Source organism: Platichthys flesus, chromosome 11 (genome assembly GCF_949316205.1).
Source record: "Platichthys flesus chromosome 11, fPlaFle2.1, whole genome shotgun sequence".
NCBI lineage: Eukaryota > Metazoa > Chordata > Actinopteri > Pleuronectiformes > Pleuronectidae > Platichthys > Platichthys flesus.
Window position 1 is genome coordinate 5445845 of NC_084955.1, and position 21027 is coordinate 5466871.

A 21027-nucleotide genomic window follows, 5' to 3' on the forward strand; every position below is an offset into this window, starting at 1 on the left:
AATCTCACAAGACAGGGGGGACATAAAAACCCTGACATGAGCCAGCCCCATCCTGTTAACAGTCAAATCACACACACAACACCCAACATGAAATCATGACTATATATACTCTCTCCAACACTAAGTCAAGAAAGCTGAGATGCGCTAGGGAGAGGGGGAGGGAGAAACACAATGCAGCCTCCTCCGCACGGGAGACAAACTTTAGCATATCGCAAAACTTTCTGTGTTGTGAGAAAGCAACGTGTTTTTTTTTTTAGATGTTTTGTTCAAATTCCTGAAGTGACACTAGGAAACGGGCGGCTTATGACCCATAATCATTAAATGGCAGTGCACAAGAGGACAATCTGTGTCTATTATAGTGTTAATACTTCTAAGGCCCGGGGCTGAGATATTAAACCAATGCTTCAAAGCATTTAGACGCTTTATGCATAATTTAACACCTACAACAGCACTGGATGTCCGTTGCATCTTTGGGGAGGACGAGAGAGCGGAGAGGTGGAAATGCTGAATCCAGGGCCTTTCGTGGATGATGGAGGAGAGGAGGTGGAGGCTCATTAAGTGGCCGAGCCCCACTGTGGACAAAACATGCCGGGAGGAAGCACAAGGATCTGCCGTCTCACATGCTGGAGGATTGTTTTTATCCAATTATATATGAGAAATCTTATCTTGCATGCTAACAGCCAATTTCTTTTTTTTTTGCTGCTTATGCATCTTAAGAGTTCTTTATAGTCAAATTAAGATGGAACTGAAGACAAAGATAGGAAGATAGATAGAGTAGTAGTGGCTGACAAACAGACATGTGGAGCAAACTGAGAGAAACGGTGTGGCAGAGACAGAAAGACTATAAAGTGTTGGCAGTGATGAGCCGAGGCTCTGACCAGCACGCTCAGGTCTGATTGGCAGCGCGGTCAAGGGTTCCAATCTGTCCCGGCCTCGCATTTGCATTTGTTAATTAAATGCCACAACAATATGATCTTTAACTATCAGCAACTCCCCCCCCCACCGCTCCTGAGAAGAGACCAGCTGCAGCGGGCTGGAGGTAAAGTGAGGCGGACAGCCGAGCAGCAGCGCACACGTTTGCTCACAGTCTCTGCACAGAGGGAAGATTTTAACAAGGAAAATCAGCCGATCGATGTTCGTAAAGAGAGAAAAAACCCAAACACTATATGATGAACCAATCTAAACAAAATGGCGATAAACTACACCTACAAAACTCCATAACCCATTGGAGGCCCGAGTCTAAAAGTGAAAAATAAATTAATGAAATCAAGATTGTTTATTGTCAAAGAGCCGCCCAAACAAAGTCTTGTGCTAATTGAAATGATAAATGGTGATTACACATAAAAATCCCTGCAATTTTCTTTTCTTAGTTTAGCGAAAATGTTGCCCTGTCATTAGTATCCACAGAGGAATGCAGAACTTAATCGCAGTATAATCTCACTTTTCTAGGTCACCCAAAACAAAACGGGTAATCACATAACGCATTCTACCTGATCCACGGCCATCCATTACAAACGTGCTTTAGATCCAGATTAAGGATGTGATGTCAAACGTGAAAAGTTTGAGGGGGGGGGGGGGGGGGGGGGGGGGTGCAGGTTATGTGTATGTATGGCTCTGGCCTTAATGAGGGTGTTTCTCTGGGTTTTCTTTGTGTTTGCTGCTCTTAAGTCAGGAGGAGGGATGGCCTGGTGATCAGTCAGTACTGAAACAGCACACACAGGGACGATTTGTCACCAGTGGCTGGCACTGGCAGCACACAGCTCCTCCATCCACATGATTTGTGAAACCAGGGGCTGTATTTAGTAGTCCCATTTAAAGGCATATTGGAGAAGTGTTCTGTATGTGTGTGTGTGTGAGCGTGCGTGTGTGTGTGTGTGTGAGCGGGTATGTAAAGCTGGATGCTTGGTCAAAGCCCAGCACATTTGCAGCACTTGGGAGAAGAGGGGTTTCAGCTGGAGGGCTTGTGAAACATGATCCTTTCCTCTCATTAAAGGAGAAGCTGTGTTTAAAGCAAAGCTTGTTTGCTCCTGCTGTAATATGTTTGCGAACATCAGCGGGAGCAAATAAACACATTCGCTCTGCGCAGCTATAGAAGAACAAAATAAGCCTGCGACTGAACTAAATGGAACGGTTTACACAGAATTACACAGAGGGAGAAACTAATAACTCTACATATGTCTTCATCTTAGCGAGTGGGTAGCGGCAAAAGCTCGATGGCACAAAGCTGGAAATCCCACAATTTGCTGTATTCCCCGACTGCATGTTAAACAGCTTAACACGTCCATTTGAACATGGCAAGGCAGTGAGGAGGTCTACCACGGGACTGAAACGAGCTGAACACAACATATGGTCTACATGTAGGGGGTACAAGGTAGTGGGATAATAATTGTTCTCTTGCACTACTGGGTATTTATAGGCTCGTGGTTACCTACATAAACTTCCAATTAGGAATATTTGTACAGCTGAAACCATGAAGACGGTGAAATAAACGCTTTCTATTTCTTTTACCTTTAATTTGGAGGGAATGTCGACTAGAAGCAATATATTACACTTTTTAAAAAGGGCCTTGGAGCATTTAAAAGGTTAAAGAAAGTTTATTCACGTATTAAGGTTGAAACTATTACTAAAATGTTTTAATTGCTTTAGGTTGTACGGCCTTTTTTCCCTTTTATTTAGCTTGAATAAATAGAAGTATTTCAAGCTGAACTTCTTCATTCAGGCAGTGTAGGCGAATGTTATATTTTTCTTGTTATTCATTACTGATAGATTTTACAGATTGAAATCTCAAATTGTATGAAAAGAATCTTCTTCAGCCTAGAAGCAAATGAATCGTACTTCTCTTGATGCAGCCAAACAGGGTTAAAATGGTTTGAATTATGAAGTTGCCTGAAACAAATGTGATTTAAGGCTGACTGTACCGGAGATAATTAGCAGGTCTCTCCTTAGAAATCAACATGAAACGTTCCTACACCTGACGAGAGGAACGTTTCATGTTGATTTCAATATGAGCTCAAAAACTTTGGCAGCTGATCTGGAAACAGAACCAAAGTCCTCCAAAAATATCAAAAGATGAGAGGGTTACAGAGGCAGCAGGTACTGCTATCATGTGCTATCATGACTGGTAACTGGATCAGGTCAGAATAGAAGAGCGAACAACACAGAGAGTCTCAATTTGAAAATCTCACACTTGCTATTTCGAGGTCATAAGTATGATCACACTGTGTGTATGTCAACATCCAGTCCACTATTAATACCCAGATGTACTCAAAAGGATGAAAAGATTGACTGACACTTTTAGGGTTAGGGTTAGGGTTAGGGTTAACAGGCCCCATCCAGGCTACGTAGTGGAAGAAGATAAACCACCAATGTAACAGGACAGAGGGAGGAGGACATGGCAGCGGTGCAGATGTGAGCATTTTTTTCATGTCACGTGACACACAAGAAGGTTAAATGTTGCCTGAGGTCATTTTGAAGGGGTACACAGGTGTATTTAAGGATAGAAAAGTATGGCCAGGACAGTTTTCAGTCCCTTTTAAAGAGACTGAAGCCATTGTTGGTCCTTGGAACTCACCCACAGATGTCACATTTGTACTCTCTCATGCCCAGGTGTCTCTTCACGTGGTTCCTGGCGTCTCCCAGCTGAGCCGTAGCAAAGTTGCAGATCTTGCACATGAAAGGCTTGGATCCTGTAAAACAAAGCATGGAGAGTTGGTATGCCGCAATATTATTACATTTGAAAGAAAGAAGTGGCAATTTTAATAAAACATGACTACATAACAGCATGGGCAAAAATGTGATTTTACATTACAGATCATTTTTCAATGCCAGGCTTGTGAGGCTTATTGGTTCTGTGTGTCAGCCTACTTCACAGCCACAAAATGACTTCAGAATTATAAAAACGGATGCCCTTACTCCAGTCCCTACGAAAACTACAGTCACACTCCAAGTGTCATGCATCTCTTCTTTCACTCTCTATCTATCCTTGTCACTCTCCTTCGTCTCTTACCAACTCTTCCTCTGCCTGTGGATGCGTAAATTGGATTCCAAAGGTCAGGGCGAATACGTAAATCAATTCTGTATGTGCTCACTACCTCCCATTCCATCATTAAAGCGCTAATCACTCTGGCGGCCTTCACAGGGAGGTTTCTCCCTAATTATTGTCATTAATAAGTCCAGAGGGCGGGGTAGCGTTTGAGAGAGTGGCAAAGCTTCCGCCTGCCATCCGTCATTTAAGAGGAGAGCTGCGAGCGCTGATGCCTGCGCTGTCTGGGTGATGCACTGGAGTTAAAAGCAGGAGCTGAGTCCGTAAAAACAAATACAGAAGAAAAATGCATATATACAATTTTATTACTTATGATTCACCAAAAAGAACCCCAACTCTAAATTTCCTCTTCTTTTAATTATATTTATGCATCTACTTACTCTAGAAATCTTTGTCTGTCTGTTAGTGGGTTGTATATCTGGAGACACTTTCACCTTATCAACTTCACACTTGACATGAGTATTGTCAAAACTCCAAGGGTGTAAACTGTCGAATTTGGTTTGACTTTGACATGTGATACGTTCCAATATTGATGTATTTTGTATAAACAAATGGCCGGCACTCAGTTTCAGACAGAAAGCTGCAACCAGCATTCCCACAGGCCAAGAAAACAGCCCATTCCACACAGGCAGGTTTAGAATGGCCACTGCATAGTAACTCTAAAGCCTATATTTCCTTACTATTATAAAAAATAAGCATTTGTCAAACTAAAATGTAACTAAAGCCTAATTCCTGCTAGACTCTCTCTAGTTGTGGCTGCCTGAGCCAGATTTAGGCCGGCATCACACAGTGCGACACTCCAATCTAAGTGGCAGCCCGATATGATATCCACACACGCATCTGTGGGCAATCCTCACCCACCCTCTCCCAGTGAATATCCCAAGATGTTCTACAATATTTATTCCAGGGGCAGCCGCTGATTTGATTAAGCACTTTGTGTAGATTACTAATTCGTTCATACACGGTTCAGTTGCTGCGAGCTGGAAGTACGACACATCGAATTTTAAGCCGGTAACGAAGATTGAAAGGCAAGTCTGTGCTAACAAGGCCCATAAACACAGGGGTCGGGGCGGGGGTCCACGCAGACAACAGCAGAGCCAGCCTTGCCATGCCACGTCCCTACAGTATCCCTCACCCTCACACCCCCCCCCCCCCCCCACACACACACACACACACACACACACACACACACACACACACACACACACACACACACACACACACACACACACACACACACACACACACACACACACACACACACACACACACACACACACACACACACACACACACACACACACACACACACACACAAGATCAAATAAAGGCAGATAAACAAATTAAAATAAAACATATATAGCCACATACTTCACACTGAAATGTGCAGACACTTTTACACACACACACAAAGTCTACATAACAAAATCATCAACACCCATAAAAAGACCGCCGTACGCATTCACACTGACTGCACCCACAATCACACCTACACAAACCTACATCTTTATTCAGAACACCACCTTGCACCTATGTACGTGCAGACACACGCATTACATTCACGAGACATAATCACCCGTGGACAAACAAGAGACAATAACGCTCTCTCTCCTTCTCTGACACACACACACACACAAACACACATCCTGAAGTTGAGGTGAGAGCGAGGCGTGTGGGAGGCTGATTCGTCCAGATGGCTGGCTGAGTATGAGACATGGCAGAGAGGAGAGAGATGCTACGTCCCTCAGTTCTCACATCTTATCACATTAATACTCCACCACTCCACTTAAACAGCCTCCGTGAAACTGAAATTGACCATCAATGCAGTGTCATGTTAAATTAATATTGCCATCCACATAAGGGCGATGGTTCCTTCACATCCCAGATGAGACAGGGAATGACTAATTCATTTCCTGAGAGAAGAACCTCATGCAATGTTTCACTACACACACACATGCGTGCGAACACGCGAACACGCACACAGACACACACACACAAAGTAATAACTTAAGCCTTGTACATGCCATACACCTGAAGGTTAAAGCCAAGACTATGATAGGCATTGGCTTTAACCTTCAGGTTCAGAGGAAGAGAATAATACATGATTATTTTAAATAGAGGAATGTCTGCTTTGTTATATCTATTCCTACAAACAGGATACACACTATTAGAACTTGGGAGCGTCCCAATTTCCAAAGCACATTGGCTGCAGCTCTGCCGTGCAGGTTCGCATCAAGCACTTTATTACTAATGTGTAATCTGTCACAGTCACAGATTTCCATTCGAATGTATTTTTATCCTTCACATTGTTTTCAATTATTTCAGCCTACCAGGAGATCTATTTTCAGTGACTGGATTAGGACGTGGTTAAAGAAGTTCCACAAGTCACAGAAATATTAAACATGATTCTTTTGGGGACACTTTAACTGTGAATGTTGGCAACCTCTGGAAAATGTACTGTAACTGCATGTCAGAGTGGCAGAGAAGAAGAGGAAAGTGTCTCCTCATCCCTTCTTCCTTCAGTGGCTTAACACAGAAGTTTAGGACACTCCAGGGACAAAACTGGGAAATTCAAAATTTAAAAAACTTTACTGTAAGTTTTTGAGGTTAAGTCCCAAAATATACTTCAAGTTCCAAATTAATTGCTTCCTTTTGTTTCTGTAATGCAACTTGATAGCATCATTCAATCATTCATTCCACCCCCTGCCGTCCAAGTGCAGAGGCGGTGGTCTAGTGGCAGAAACTTGGACTATGGGCAGAGAAGGTCCCTGGTTCGTCTCTGGTTCGACTCCACGGAGAGACAACAAAAGACGAACTGATCTGTCCAAAAATCCGAGAGAATTCTCCCTACCCTGTCTAGTGCCCCTGAGCAAGGCACCTTACTCCCCCAACATCTGCTCCCCGATTGCCGTACATGGTCGCTCACTGCTCTGTGTGTCCTGCACCAGATGGGTTAAATGCAGAGGATACATTTACCTACCATTGCATGAGTTTGTTGTGCATGTCTGTGCATGTGTTAGGTATAAATAAACGAATCTTAATCTTAGATAAAACAGAGGAAATCAATGCAGGTACTTTTTTTTCATGTTTGACAAAAACTTCCTCCGCAGCCATGGTAAACATTTTTCAACTGTTATCACTGGCCTAGTAGTGCTCACTGCTGTTCATAAATAATCGAGTGAGGATACATTTATGGATGATGGGTGTCCTCACTGCTGATGGCCCATTAGAAGAACAATATATTAGCTTATTTTGCAAGACAGCTTAGGGTTCTGCTGCCTAATTATCTATATGTTGTATTGGAATGTAACAGGCCAAGAAATGTAATGCCCCCTGCCTTCGGGGGCAAGAAAGGAAGAAAAAAAACAGCTGGTAAAAAGAAGTTGTTCACAGACACATTAGATATGAGCAGTAAATAGTAGCAAAACATCCCAATTTGCAATTTTATAACATAAGCAGTTAAAATCAAAATGTCGTATTCTTTGAGTCTTACAAGAACATAGAATTCACAATAAACCAATATCGAATAAAGATGTTTCATTGCTACTCTCAGCTCAGTCAATCTCTTTGATTTGAAACATCTTCAAGGGACACAAGCAAGTGCAGCTGCCTATGTACACTTGTACATTTGCTGAAGATACAGCAGGAGGCACTGGCACAAAACAGCAATTACATCTAGAGCTGTGAATGCTTCAGTCCACTTTGTATTTTCTACTTCCTTCGACTCAGCTTCCACCCTTTAAAATGAATGCTACTCTCCCGTCTGATCCTCATCATCAAAATTTCATGTGCTGATGAGTTTGATGGAAAGTGACTGTGATTAATAGCAAAGAACTCATGCAGAGAAATTGACATCTCATCACCAAAAACCCTTCTGGCATTATATTTACATTTTGAATGTACTCTATGTTTTCATTTTGTTTTCACATTTGAGTCTGCATCCATTTAAGAAATGGACTTGGGCTCACTAACAGAATAAAATAAATAGAAAATATATAGATTAGAGGCGACATCCACTTTGAATATGATGAAGCGTAGAAGTAGAAGAGCTTGTTTTTCTAAAAGATAAAAGCAAGAGAGAAAAATCTCAATAAATTAAATGATGTACAGGATCTTAGGACTTTTATTATCAAAAAGACGTGTTGGTCAAACTGTAAAATTATTTAAACTATGTAGAATTTTTGACTAAGCTGACACACCACTGGAACACTTGCCATTTGACTTTTTTGTTTTTTCCACAGACACATCACATCCTGTGTGCGAATGTGCATGTGTGGCATGTGTATCCATTATTTTAGGGCTCAGTCTGAGGTCAGACAGCTCACTCCAGTGAAAAAGTGACCAATTTACCTCAAAATGCAAATTCCAGCTGTACCCTCATTGGCAAAATGCAAGCATACGTGTTTCCTTTAAGGGACAAATTGACAAATCTGTGTGCAGCCTCACACCACCGTCTCCTGATTTCACTGATTAATCAAGTGAATAAAAACTAGGTCTTAATTAAAAGGATCTGGACGTGCTCCCAGCCTAGAAACTGGCAGTCCCCCACCGTGCAGCTCCACAGCCCCACAAACAAACTCCCCAGAATAAACGACCACCACATAAAAGGTGAATAATTCACTGTAATGAGGGAACTTAGCAATAATAACAACTGGCACATGTTGTCAAAATGAAGAGAAATAGGTGCTTTCCACAAATAAGAGCGGCGTAAATGAAAGTGGAGATGTAATGTTATAAACAAGAACATAACTCAATAGAATAAAAGAAGCAAACATGGGGAAAAAACAAACTCTTCATTCATTCGTTCATCTTAAACCTGAGAGCGCGCCCTTGACTTGAAGCCATCTGTTGGGACCTCAGTGTCACAGCTTTCATTTTCTTAAGTAACACTAAGACAGTGACCTCAAAACTCAAGAATTATGACACAGGATAAAATCATGAATACATGCAGACTTACTGCTAATAAGAAGAAAGTGGGGGCTCAACATTAATCATCAGGATTTTACCTCCAATTCTTACAGCTTTATGCAGTCAGATGTGAGCAGTAAGCAATCTGACTTTGGCTCACAAGGTGACTGGCATACAAGTCGTAAAAAAGGACAAAAATGTTTAGGTTTCTTAAGTTAGTCGCCTGCTCCAGCAAATGCATCGGTTACAATCAGAATATTTTACAGCAGCATTGTTAAAACCTATTACCATTTATAGGCATAAGATGACTTAATGGAGATAAATCAGATCGCTGTTTGAAGTACCTGAGCAGTATTAAGTTGGGCAATATTCTCTGTGTTTTCTGACAAGAGCTACATCACAAATCTACTACAGCACAACCAGTTTTTTGATTTACCAATGTCACTGGTGGATATTAGTCTATTAGAAACATATTGAATTGGCATTATGTAGTCTATTGCTAGTATGCATTACTTCATTCATTTCAAAGTTTTACCTGTGACAGCAGTTGAAACCACGTAATGTTCTTCTGTACCAACATGCAAATACAAAAACTTACACAAAGTAGCATTTGTATTTTGGAATGTAAAAGTACTGACGCTTCTTGGCAGTGCCTCATGGGAAATAGGGGGCATTGCCATGCTCTAAACATGGACTGTATAATAATGTCTTCAACAGTATACCATCACAGCTGAGCAGATGATGGTGCAGACCCGTGCATTCTGTCTGGCGTGAAGGTTTGATTTTGACATCTTAAGAAGATATGTCGGAATTTTGTATTCCCTAATTCAGTACTGGCATCAGACCAAAAGAAATCCCTATCGGTCAGGGAATAAAACCAACAGTGCCTGCACAAACCATTCACTGAGTCAGAAGTGGAAACACTGCTATATTATCTCCCACACACACAAACATATGTACACATGTGGTCAGCCCAGAGCATAGACTCCAATTAAAGTCCCATTAAAGTTTGGGCTGAAAGGGGGATGGACCACTGAAGGCAGAGAAGGGCATTTATTGATGGCGCCCTCACATCTTGTTCCTTCATTAAGTTGATTTTCAAAGCAATTAATACACATGGTCAGGAAAAACTAATGGAGCGCCCTATGTTCTTAACCTGCCGGACATTTCGCAGCCCAAGACCCCAACAACGCAGCCCTGCTTTGCATTATAAATGACAAGATAAATTTTAATGGATTGAGGATAATCAGCTAGCCATGAAGGCTGACATATACACGCATTTGCTGGGCATGCAAGCGCTCCCACACATATACACAAACATGGACGTACAGACACAAGGGAAATTAAAGGCTTTGAATACGTCTGCATTGATTATTTTAAATTATTAGCCCACCTCTCTTTGGACCTCCAATGCTTTTAGCCTAAGCTTTAACACATTTACAGAGACTTATTGACTATAATTACAACTGAGTCTTGGTAATGGACACATCAATTATAAGTCGCACATGTCTCTGACCAAGCGTTGCTCAGGGAATCCCAATCTGGGGTCCATTAGCGTCTCTCCTGCTGGTCTGAAGCTCAATCAGTCTTTACCTTCATCTCTACTGAAACAGCTAATACCTGGCTGCAGCAGATAGTGGCCTGAACATTAGCCCGAGCTGCCAAAGAGGAGGATGTATCTCCCCACTCTATACTGTTGTACCTCAAAACAGAGGCTCTACAGCTGAGCAGTTACACAAAGAGATTACAGTTTTCCTATTCGTTTTTAGTGAAAACATGATGTGTTCAAGTGCTCGCCAGGCATTTTGTTTCATACAATCCACAGACCTCATCAGTAATGGTTAAAGGAGGGTTAATAGTGTATGCAGCCACTGTTGAGCATGTAGCTAGATTATTTGTATATTTTCTAGATCAGATTATTATTTCTAGACCATATTTATTAATAATAGGTTGCACTAGTGCATATAATTTAAGTGCACCCAAAATGTTTCATTGCGCCTTTTGGCAGCGGGATATTACACCTATTATACATTTTCTTTACAATTCTAATATATATATATATTGGTAATTTCTCATCTAGGGCTGGATAGTGCCACTGATTTCACAAATCCATCTGATTCTGATTCACAAGGTCTCAATTTGATTTCCAATTCGATTCCATATCTATTCGGGTCAGGATATCTCATTATACGATACCATTTTTCCCTGGCAATGAAATAAATAATCAAAGAATTAGAACTGAAAACTGAACAAGGAAACCTTCAACAAATTTCATTGGACGGGGTTTTGCCCCAGATATTATTGGGATAAATTAATAAAAATTCTGCATTATTGTGAAACCGTTTTAAACAACTGATACGTGTAATGATAATATAATAGCCTAATTCGGCAAGTACACCCTGTCAAAGAGCGATGAACAAAATTCTGAAGAATAATCAGTCTGACTTTTGAATGAGAATATTTAATTTAGGGTAAGGGTTTCCCCTCACACCCCTCACTTGAACGCTCCAGAGATTTTTGCATTGTTGTGAATGCGTCATTTTTTAGAGTTTGTGTCTGAAAACGACTGCAGCTACTTGTTTAAAAATTAGCAAGGAGATATTTATTTAATCATCTTCCTTATACTGTGCTGTCATATAGTGCTTTACCAAACTCATTATTTTCATGTATTGGGCGCTTATTAAATGTAATTCATCTTCTATGTAAAATATTGTATGTGGTTTGACCAGCTCTTGAATGGTGTGTGTGTGTGTAGGACTGATGTGTAGATAGAAGCAGGATACATACCAGTATGGGTGCGAATGTGTGCCAGGAAGGCCATGGAGTTGCTGCTCTTGCACACCTTGCCACAGTATTTACACACGCAGCCCTTGTTCTCCTCGCGCTCTCTGTTGATCTGCTCCGTGTCCTCCACCACGTACTTGTTGACCTCTCGGAGGAGCTCCTCGTGTTTCTCCTTGATGTGAACAAACAGATCCTGCTCCGACTCAAAGCGGTCAGTGCATTTCACGCACTTGAAGCTCGCTCCCCCCTCAGGCAACTCCTCAACGCTGTTCTGCTCGTTGCGGAGGTGGGCGGCACTGGTCAGGTGCTGGTGCAGGTTGCTCTCGGTGTAGAACGACTTGCCACACACCAGGCAGTGGAAGTGCCTCTCCTTGGAAGGATGCTTCATCGATATGTGGACGTTGAGGCCGCTCATGCCCTCAGCTATAAAGCCACAGTCCTCGCAGCGTATGCGAGCGCCACTAGCTTTGACTTTCTCCCTGACCTTCATTTCCTTGGGTCTGAGTGTCTTAACATATGCATAACTGGGGGTCGAGTGGTCAGAGATCACAGGGGAACCTCCAGTCAGACATATCACAGCGGCCTCACCTTCCAGAGCCAGATCTTCCTCCAGCACCTGCTCCTGCTCAGCAAGGGCCTTCATAGAAACAATGCATGCTTCAAGGAAAAGGACTTTGGACATTTGCGTGTCTGAATGTGAGCTGTCACTTTTTTCATCCACACTCATCACATCAGCATTCACATGTTCACTGTCTGCCTCTCTATCCCCTTCCTCCTGGCTCTCCTGCTGTGGAGACTCATCAGCTGCAGGTTGCAGGTTTTCAGGGGCCTGCTGGGCTTCACACGGTTCTGTAGCAGTCTTGTTGTCTGGATCAGATTCAACATCAGTCGAGGATGCAATATTCTCTGTTTGCTTCTCATCATCACTGCCAGCGACAATAACCACAGCATCGACCGATTCTTTGGCGATGGGGGTCACAGCTGTGTCCTGACTTTCTGTAGCTTGACTGTCATTTGAGCAGGATTCAGACTCTTCAGGGTTCACCCCAGGAAGCTCGATGACGTCCTTTGGCGAAGCTCTTCGGCCCTCACCGCCCAGTGGCTCCAGGTATCTCTGGCTTTTCAGTTTGTGCTTCTCTGTGTTTGCATGGCGAGACATTTCCCTGCTTGTTACTGCATAGTAGCTGCAAGCTAAGCAGACATACTCAAAATCTTTGGTGTGCTTTCGCTTGACATGGAGATGGAGCGAAGGGAGGGAATGGGCAACAAAATCGCAGTCGCTGCAAGCGTTAATAGAGTCATATTTACTTTTTCTCTGGCTTGTGTCTGACTGTGTTGGCTCTTGTGCGCTGTTCTCTGTGTTGTTCGATTCCTGCTCTTTGTCTGTGGTGGGTGAGGCTGCGCTAGGTTGCTGGGCTTGAGAACTTGTGGATTCCTGCTGTGACCCGCTTGTGGGATTGTGGACGGGGTTCTTTTTTGCACACTCTTGTGCACGTCTAACATGTTTCTTGGTGATACAGTGACGGTCCATGTCTCCTTTGGTCACGCAGTTGTAGTTGCACAGAGTGCAGCTGTATCCATACTCTTTGCTGTGTTTCCGGCGAACATGAACACTGAGGTTGGTAGCGTTGGACACTACCAGGCCACAGTAACCACAGGTGGTTGTGGACCCTTGCTTTGGTCTTCCCCTTTTTTTTCTGGGGGGTTCAAGCTCTAAATCGTCCACCAACTCAGCTTCGGCTGCCTCAACTGCCTTTTCAGTTTCCTGGTCTCCTTCTGTCAACACTCCACCAGGCTGAGCAATATCATCTATATTTGCACCATCTCCCACAAGTTCCCTCTTTACACATTCAACGTAGACATGAAATGAGGAAGATTCAGCGTTTTGCTTCACGGCCTGCAGCTGCATGTGGTTATCTGAGGACAGGTGAGCTTCCATCCACTCTGGTGTGGCCGAAAAATAGTTGCACAATTTGCAGCGGTACCACTCCTGGTCCAGGTGTTTGAGCCGAGTGTGGTTCTCCAGCAGCGCAGGGGTACTGAGCCTGAATTCACAGTGTTCACACTTCAGCAGGAACCTGCTGTGCGCATGTTTGGTCGCCACTCGTATCTCAGTGGCCTTCACAGGGTCGCCAGAAACCTCAGCTTCCTCTTCATCATCCATGTTCTCATCAGCATCAACTGAAAGACATTTCATAGAAACACTTTCAGTCTTTTCAACCATCCAGTTAAACAGTTGAACAATAAGTTAATAAACAACCAAAACAAATGTGGCAAAAATTAGGACATTACCAATATATCCTGACAAAAATGACTTCAGATCTCAAATACTTACATGTGTATGGTGTACCTTTGTTGTGGGATCTCTGGATGTGAACATCTAGAGGAGTTTTGTCCCTAAATTCTTGCCCGCAGTAGTTGCAGGAGTAAATCATCTTAGGTTTAGGGGTCCGCTTGCTTACTCTTCTCTCTTGGGTAGGGTTCACCTCCCCTTGGTCGGCCTGCTGTTTATCTACTGCCCGCTGCTTCTTAGTTAAACTCTTCCCATTGTCATTGGCTTCTGACCTCAGTTCCAAAAGGTCAGACTCCTCAACTCCACTCTCAGTCTCCATGTCTGCCTCCAGTTGTTTTTCATCTAGACTGACATCACTGATATTTTCATCACTTTTTGCAGTTGACTCTGCAGTGTTGTCACTGTTCTTGGAGTTTTTCCCATGCCTCCGTGCGCAGTGAATCTTCAGCGACCGTGGACATTTGGCTGAGAAGCCACAGGCTGTGCAGAGGTTTTCCCCATCCTTAGACCCAGAGTCAGCCTTTCTACTGGGAGAGTGTCTTGTACTTTCCTCCATTTTCAAATCCCCTTTCTGCACCTTGCTCCTGGTGTCACTTTCAGACTCCTTCACAGATGCCAAACTTGTATCTTTATATTTCCCTGCAATAATTACATTAAACAGTGTAGTGGACTGCTGTCATCAAACCCGGGTCAAACTACCTGCAAAAGAAAAGAAAACATGTCTGTATCACAAATCAAAGTTAAGAACAAATGCTGCAGTTAACAACAAGCTTCTCATGTGATTAATCCTTCAGCAAGGCGGATCAAACACGTGTAAATGTCGCCATCTAGTGGTTCCAGATACAAACTTACCAGCATGAGAGTTGCTGGCTGCTCCGTAAAGGAGCAAAACGTCCGCTAATCTCACTGTTCTCAAATGGAGTACTCGTATGTCATTGCTTGTTACAGATGCAGTTTGAAATATATGCAAACATGATTCTGTCCAACTCCAATCATCGCAGGAATTATTTCATGGAAGTACAACTTAAAACTGAAATATGCATAACCATAATTAGAATACCCATCAAAGTTAAAATATTTTAAAATGTGTTTTTAAAGTGGAAAAGATGCTCTGTGATTTCACAATTGCCAAGATCGCTCAATACACTGCAACTTAACGCCTGTTTCCTCTTTGAGTTGTAGTATTTGAGTTTGTTTTCCACATATTGTAGTCAACTGATGAATGTGTTCCTTAAGGTGCCTGTGCTAAAGTAGTCTGCACATTTGTTTTCACCCCTAAACGTGATGTATGTGTTGTCAAAGTAGTGAAGGTGTTTACTTCATTCTCTTGGGCTTTGTCAATTTGCCTCTCTTCATCATAGGTTCTATCAACCACCACTTTCTCACCATTGTCTGAATGGAGTAAATGAAAATAGATCAGGTGTCAATAACAGTGATCTTTTTATTCAGACAGGTTCTGCTGAGGTCAACCAATGAGCACTTTATGAATGAGAGTGCTCATTAGCGCCACCCACTGTATGCTTTGAAAAAGCGCGGCTACAGGAGAAGGACCAACGGTAGCAAGTTGCACTTTCGGAGTACGTGCTCCTTCATGCTACATTGAGTGAGCGTCTCCATGAAGAGTGGTTTCTGGGTGAAAGATAACGGATCTCAGCCTGTGTCTAACGCTTATTTTAATGTTTGTACAGGAGGATTCCACGGAGCAGAGAAAGACGAGTATGTGAAGCCCAGTCTCCCATTCAGAGATGAACACCAGCAGCAGATCGGTCTCTGGTGCAGCTCTGTCCCCAGGAAGAACTTAAAACACTATAATAGCGTGTATCTGACTCTGTGGCTTCACTTCCAGCCATGTTACTGTTCCTGAACAGCAACTTTAGCATTAAAGTCGAGTAAACCGAGCCGCACAAGTTTTGCATTACACGCAGGGAATGTAGCTGAATAGGCAGAACACGCGCGTTGCAGTGTAAAAAGCGACTGGTTCTGTTCTGTCGCTCTAAATAGCTATAGTGCCGGTGCATCGTTTAGTTTCACTGCTGTTGATAACCGCAGCTAACATGCTAACTAGCAGCATGTTCCCCCGAATGCGTTTCAATGTACACACAACGCGACCAATCAAAATGCCCGATGAGCTGTGGCAGCCAATCACAGCGGGGATGAGGCGGGTCCAGATCTCCGCTTGGCTTGGGAAACGACGGCAGCACAGAGGCCCAAAAAGGAGGCTAACGTCGACCTCTAGCACAGCGGTGTGTATCACAGAGACAGCGACGGAAAACACCGCGGCGAGTCGTCTGTGCGTTCACCGGGAGCCGCGCGTTGGATGATCAGCTGATGGCGACATATCCGGACACAACTCACCTCTTGTTAACCGACTGTTTGCTCCGTCCGCGCGTTTTCCTGCGAGACACAAATGGCGTACCGTAGCGCGAGCCATGCGTCACGCGAGAGGGCGGGCTTCCTGTCAGATGCCGCGTTCCGGGTCCGTGGGAAATACGGATTTATCGCATGTAAAGCAACGACAAACCTTTGACTGACGCGACAGTCCGAGACTCGCAGTAGAAACTGTGAGCACTGATGAGCAACACTGAAATATTAGTTTGCTGCTGCTCAACATAATAACTGTTTTAATACTTCTCATCAGGACGCGATGCGTTCATAGTCGTTTTTTATAGGAAACCAAACCGTTACTACTCTGTATGTGACCAGTCATGTGATCCAGTGTGCATACATGTAAAATAAGTGGCTTAAAGTAAAGATGGATGGACGGATGGATGGAAGGACAATACCTTGAATGAAGCAGTGTTTTCTTATATTACTATCCGATCTGAGGAGAGTATCAGAAGAATTTCTACCTCAGAGGGATACATTCCTGTGAATGTTCCAGAACACATCACATTACTGCAGTATTATTAATACACAGTAACCTATGTGAGTGTCACAGTGAGTGAGTTGTCCTTTTATTTTAAGTTTTAAAAAAACGATGCGACTTCTATACCTATACCGACTGTGATTCCTTGCATATTGTCCAAATGTTTCGATTCTGTAAAGACAATATTTAAATCGTAAATCCAGAAAATTTGGACTAGTGCATGGGGTGCAGATCATTAAAAGAATAACAGTATTTCCCTTTAAATTGTCATCAATTTGTCAAGAACAATTTAAAGATTTTTTTATCATTGTATTAATTCAAAGCTGGTTAAGCATGTGGCCTGTGCAGAGATGGTGTGTTTTTTCTTTCTCACATGGTCAGTGTGTGATGAATCACCTCTTCCATTGGACATCCAATGTTGGCTTTATGGAAAGACTGAAGATGGATTAATGCTCGGGCATTAATTGATTAAGTAGTCTGACAGGTCAGGAGGTGATAAATGATACCTCCTACAATGAATACACAGTTTACTTTGGCAATAATTTTCTTTAATTCATCACAGTCAAAATTATATGACATGGATGGTTCGAAACACAGACACCCCCCTCCTCCTTCTCCCCATTTTTCATTAGGATTCATCATTCATTTTTCTCCATTAGATGTCTATTAAAAGAGGGGAGGCAAGCTTTGTGGACACGGCTTAATTCTATATCTATTTTTAGCTGTTGTGCTTCTGTTCAAGTTTTGCTGTGAAAATCACCAAAAAATCCCGAAATTCTGGATTTTAGTTTGTAATAATCTGTTATCAATCAATTCGTTGACCTTATTTCCAGGTGCATGCAAAAAATTGAAAAATATTTAACAAGCTTACCAAGTTCTTATTTTGTAAACTCAAATAAGGTCAAACACCATCCCTCAATTATAAGGACCTGTCTAACTACTGCGTCCACATGTTCATAACATCTAGGGCACTTTGTTTTAACGCATATGGTATAATGGTGTAATACCCGCCACAGACTTCCCTCGTATGTCGTGTTTTCACATTTTAAGAACATAAGGCACACAGTAATCTATAACGAAATTTAAATGCTTTTTAAAGATGCTTATAAAGGTCAAAGCAGTTAACTCTACACTTCCTTTTTGTGTTGCCTTTAAAGCAGTCTTCATATCCACAGTCAGAACAGCACTGATAGTTGCCACCATGTGATAAATGTCTCTGTTAATGAGACCTGCAAAAGAGACCAAGCCATGACTATGTCTGACAGCAGCACATGAACATTTCAAAGGCAACAGCATTGTAGTGAATGAGTTAAAGTAAACCAATATACTTCAGTAGTTCAATTACCTTGCAAGCAACAAATATATATATATATATATAATACTATCTGATATTTGAATTCATTTAGGTGCTTTGTCAAAAAGACAAAGACAAGTCAATAATATAAGTATATACAGTACATACATAAACACACAAACATATATTTTCTCATACATATATGTAACCTTAAACCTATACACATACCTTACTCACTTCCTTTTTACTATTTCGAAGTGATGATCTCTATAAAAATTACCTTTAAATAGGGGAGACAAGAAACACCATTCACTATTAAATATTTGGCATTAACTATATTTAAAGACCCTCGACACACTTACAGGCCAGACCATTAACTGTAAATAAAAATAAATCTGGTCTCCTCCATGTAAGTGGATTGGAAATGGACCAGTACAAAGCCAAAGTACACGGTAGTTCCTAATACACTGATGTATGTTCAAGTTTTCTTTATTCCTTTAGGTTTGGTTTTAATTAGTTATTTATTGTTAATAAAAAAGGCTGAGTGTCTATCAACAGCTCCTGCAAAGACTCTTGCTCCAAATGAACAAGATGGCGTTGTTCATTCATCGAATATGTTGGCTTCATTTCTGGAAGGTGGAAGGAAGTGGAGACCCGTCATCCATTTTTATTCACTCACAGGTACTTGTCAGCCTGTTGATCTTCTTCGGAACATGTTAAGTAGTTTTAACATTTTAACAGTTTTACTGTGCCTTTATTCCATCTATGGTCATGTTGTTAGAACAAATGTTCATCTGGGAGCATTGCAGCAAATTAAGTTATAGAGCCAGGAGTGTAAATGGTACATGAACCATTGGGTGTATTTTGTGCTGGTCCCCTAGTCCAGTGGTACTCAAACTTTTTCTGTCATGCCCCACTTATGAGCGAGAATATTTGTCATGCCCCACCCGCTCCCCTGCCCCAACAAAATTATGACAAAATAGGCCAAGTTTAACTTGCGTAATTTAAATAACATACACATTAACTTCAAATCACTTTCAGGAATTTTTCTGATAAGCAATTAAAACAAATTTTTGTGAAATGTGTCACTACTTTGCTACATGTCTGTTTGCTTCTTACAAAAAATAGTGCAATACCTTTGCCAAGTTTAACTTGTGTACTTAAATAAAATGTACATGAACATTAACTTCAAATCACTTTCAGGAATTTCTGATAAGCAATTCAAACTTTTTGTGACATTCTTCACTACATTCCTCCATCAGTCCGTGCTTTTTCTAAAATAGAGAAAAAATTAATAAATCCCAGAGCAAGATAGGCTTCATCATACTTTCTCCTCAACTTGGATTTTGAAACATGTGTCTTGTTTATCTCAGAATCATCGCTGGTTTTCCATTTTGTCACTGTCAAATACCTATCCATTTTGTCCACAGAACACTATAGCTACGGTGACGCGGAAGCGCCTCGCCGTGCGAGCGCCAAAAACAGCCGGGCGCCTCCGTTCTGTCAAGTCTACCGGCTTGGAGTAATGCTTGTCCGGTGTGAATAGCCAGGCGGCTGTGCGCTAGAGAACTGTGCTGAGCGCCTCGCCGAGTGCCGCTCAGAGCGGGGTGGGGCACGGGACTGGGAGGGGTAAATGTGATGCCATATTCCCACCATACACGGAAGCGCGGTACTCCGCGCTGAGGGCCGCGCGCTTCAGTGTATGTTGGGAACCCGGCATCACATTTACCCCTCCCGGTCCTGTGCCCCACCTGACATGCCTCCACGCCCCACCGGTGGGGCAGGCCCCACAGTTTGAGAATCACTGCCCTAGTCCCACAGATGGTCCTTCATGTAGTATCCTCATTCACTTAAAAGAAGTCGATAAAAGACTAACGAGTCTGCTGAGCCACCATGAAATCAGTGTGCTCTCGCCTCCTGAGATTTCCCATTGAAGATGGATCAAACATAATATTATATTAAGTTGTATTAACTTTCAATTTAAAACAGACTACCTTGACTCCACTAGAGGGAGTAATCTGCTCATCTTTAACACACCACCATTCTTTATTCACAGCTGCACTGTGTGTTTATGTGTGTGTAGTGTCATGGCAACCACCAAAGGCACATCACACACAAAAAACAGTCTGCTGAAAGACAGGACTCTTTGCCAGAAGCCGATAATGCTGTTATAGTGTTTCAGGGAAGAGAAGTAAAGGAAGAGAAAACTCATGCAAACACAATTACTTGATACCAAGTAAGGACCTTTTTTGTCTGAACCTACAGGGGCAGCCAATATTTGGCTCTAAATAGCCTTTTTACAGAAGTTTTACAAGTGCATCGCTTTCTTGATTTATTTCTCAAAGTCCTTTTTCCTATCAATAAATATCTTTGAAATGTAAGGCTAAAAATAGTACATTCTTTTGTGAGTGCATTATATGGTGAAAATACTCAAAGTGCAATTTGTATATGCATATAACTTCATCTTGGTAACTTTGGTAACTTTCATACTGTTTCCCTGTTTGTACCTGGCAATAAAATGGGTTTTAGGAGATGGGATTGCATTTGGATAGTGCTCAATCTTGCATCACACTGGCTATCACAGGAGCATAGGTCAAAATTTTGGGGCTTCTGGTCTAGACTGCAGATATACAGGCCAAGGCTCCGCCTTGCTTTCACCGTACATTGTTTAAAGTTCATCAATCAATGTGAACCCAGTCACCCCTGCTACTGTTACATGGACTGCTGGGCCCTTGTAAACCCTATGGTGCTGACTTGTGTGTAACCTTTCTTCGACAAAATTGTAGACCCATCAAAATCCTACATCAAGCTGTTTGCGTAACTGCAACGTAACTATTTTC

The 21027-nt window shown here is 42.3% G+C and overlaps 1 protein-coding gene across 1 annotated transcript in view; it reads right to left on the minus strand.

The window, feature by feature from the left end:
- The window catches only part of znf407 (zinc finger protein 407), a 145959-nt gene extending 129504 nt beyond the window's left edge, over nucleotides 1–16455 (minus strand). The window contains exons 1-4 of the mRNA XM_062399801.1: nucleotides 16383–16455; nucleotides 14070–14726; nucleotides 11738–13915; nucleotides 3572–3686 (exon numbers count right to left, since the gene is read on the minus strand). Of these exons, the coding sequence (XP_062255785.1) occupies nucleotides 3572–3686; nucleotides 11738–13915; nucleotides 14070–14583 (2807 nt within the window). The 5' untranslated portion in view covers nucleotides 14584–14726; nucleotides 16383–16455. The remainder of the gene's footprint in view (nucleotides 1–3571; nucleotides 3687–11737; nucleotides 13916–14069; nucleotides 14727–16382) is intronic.
- Nucleotides 16456–21027: the final 4572 nt, after the last annotated feature.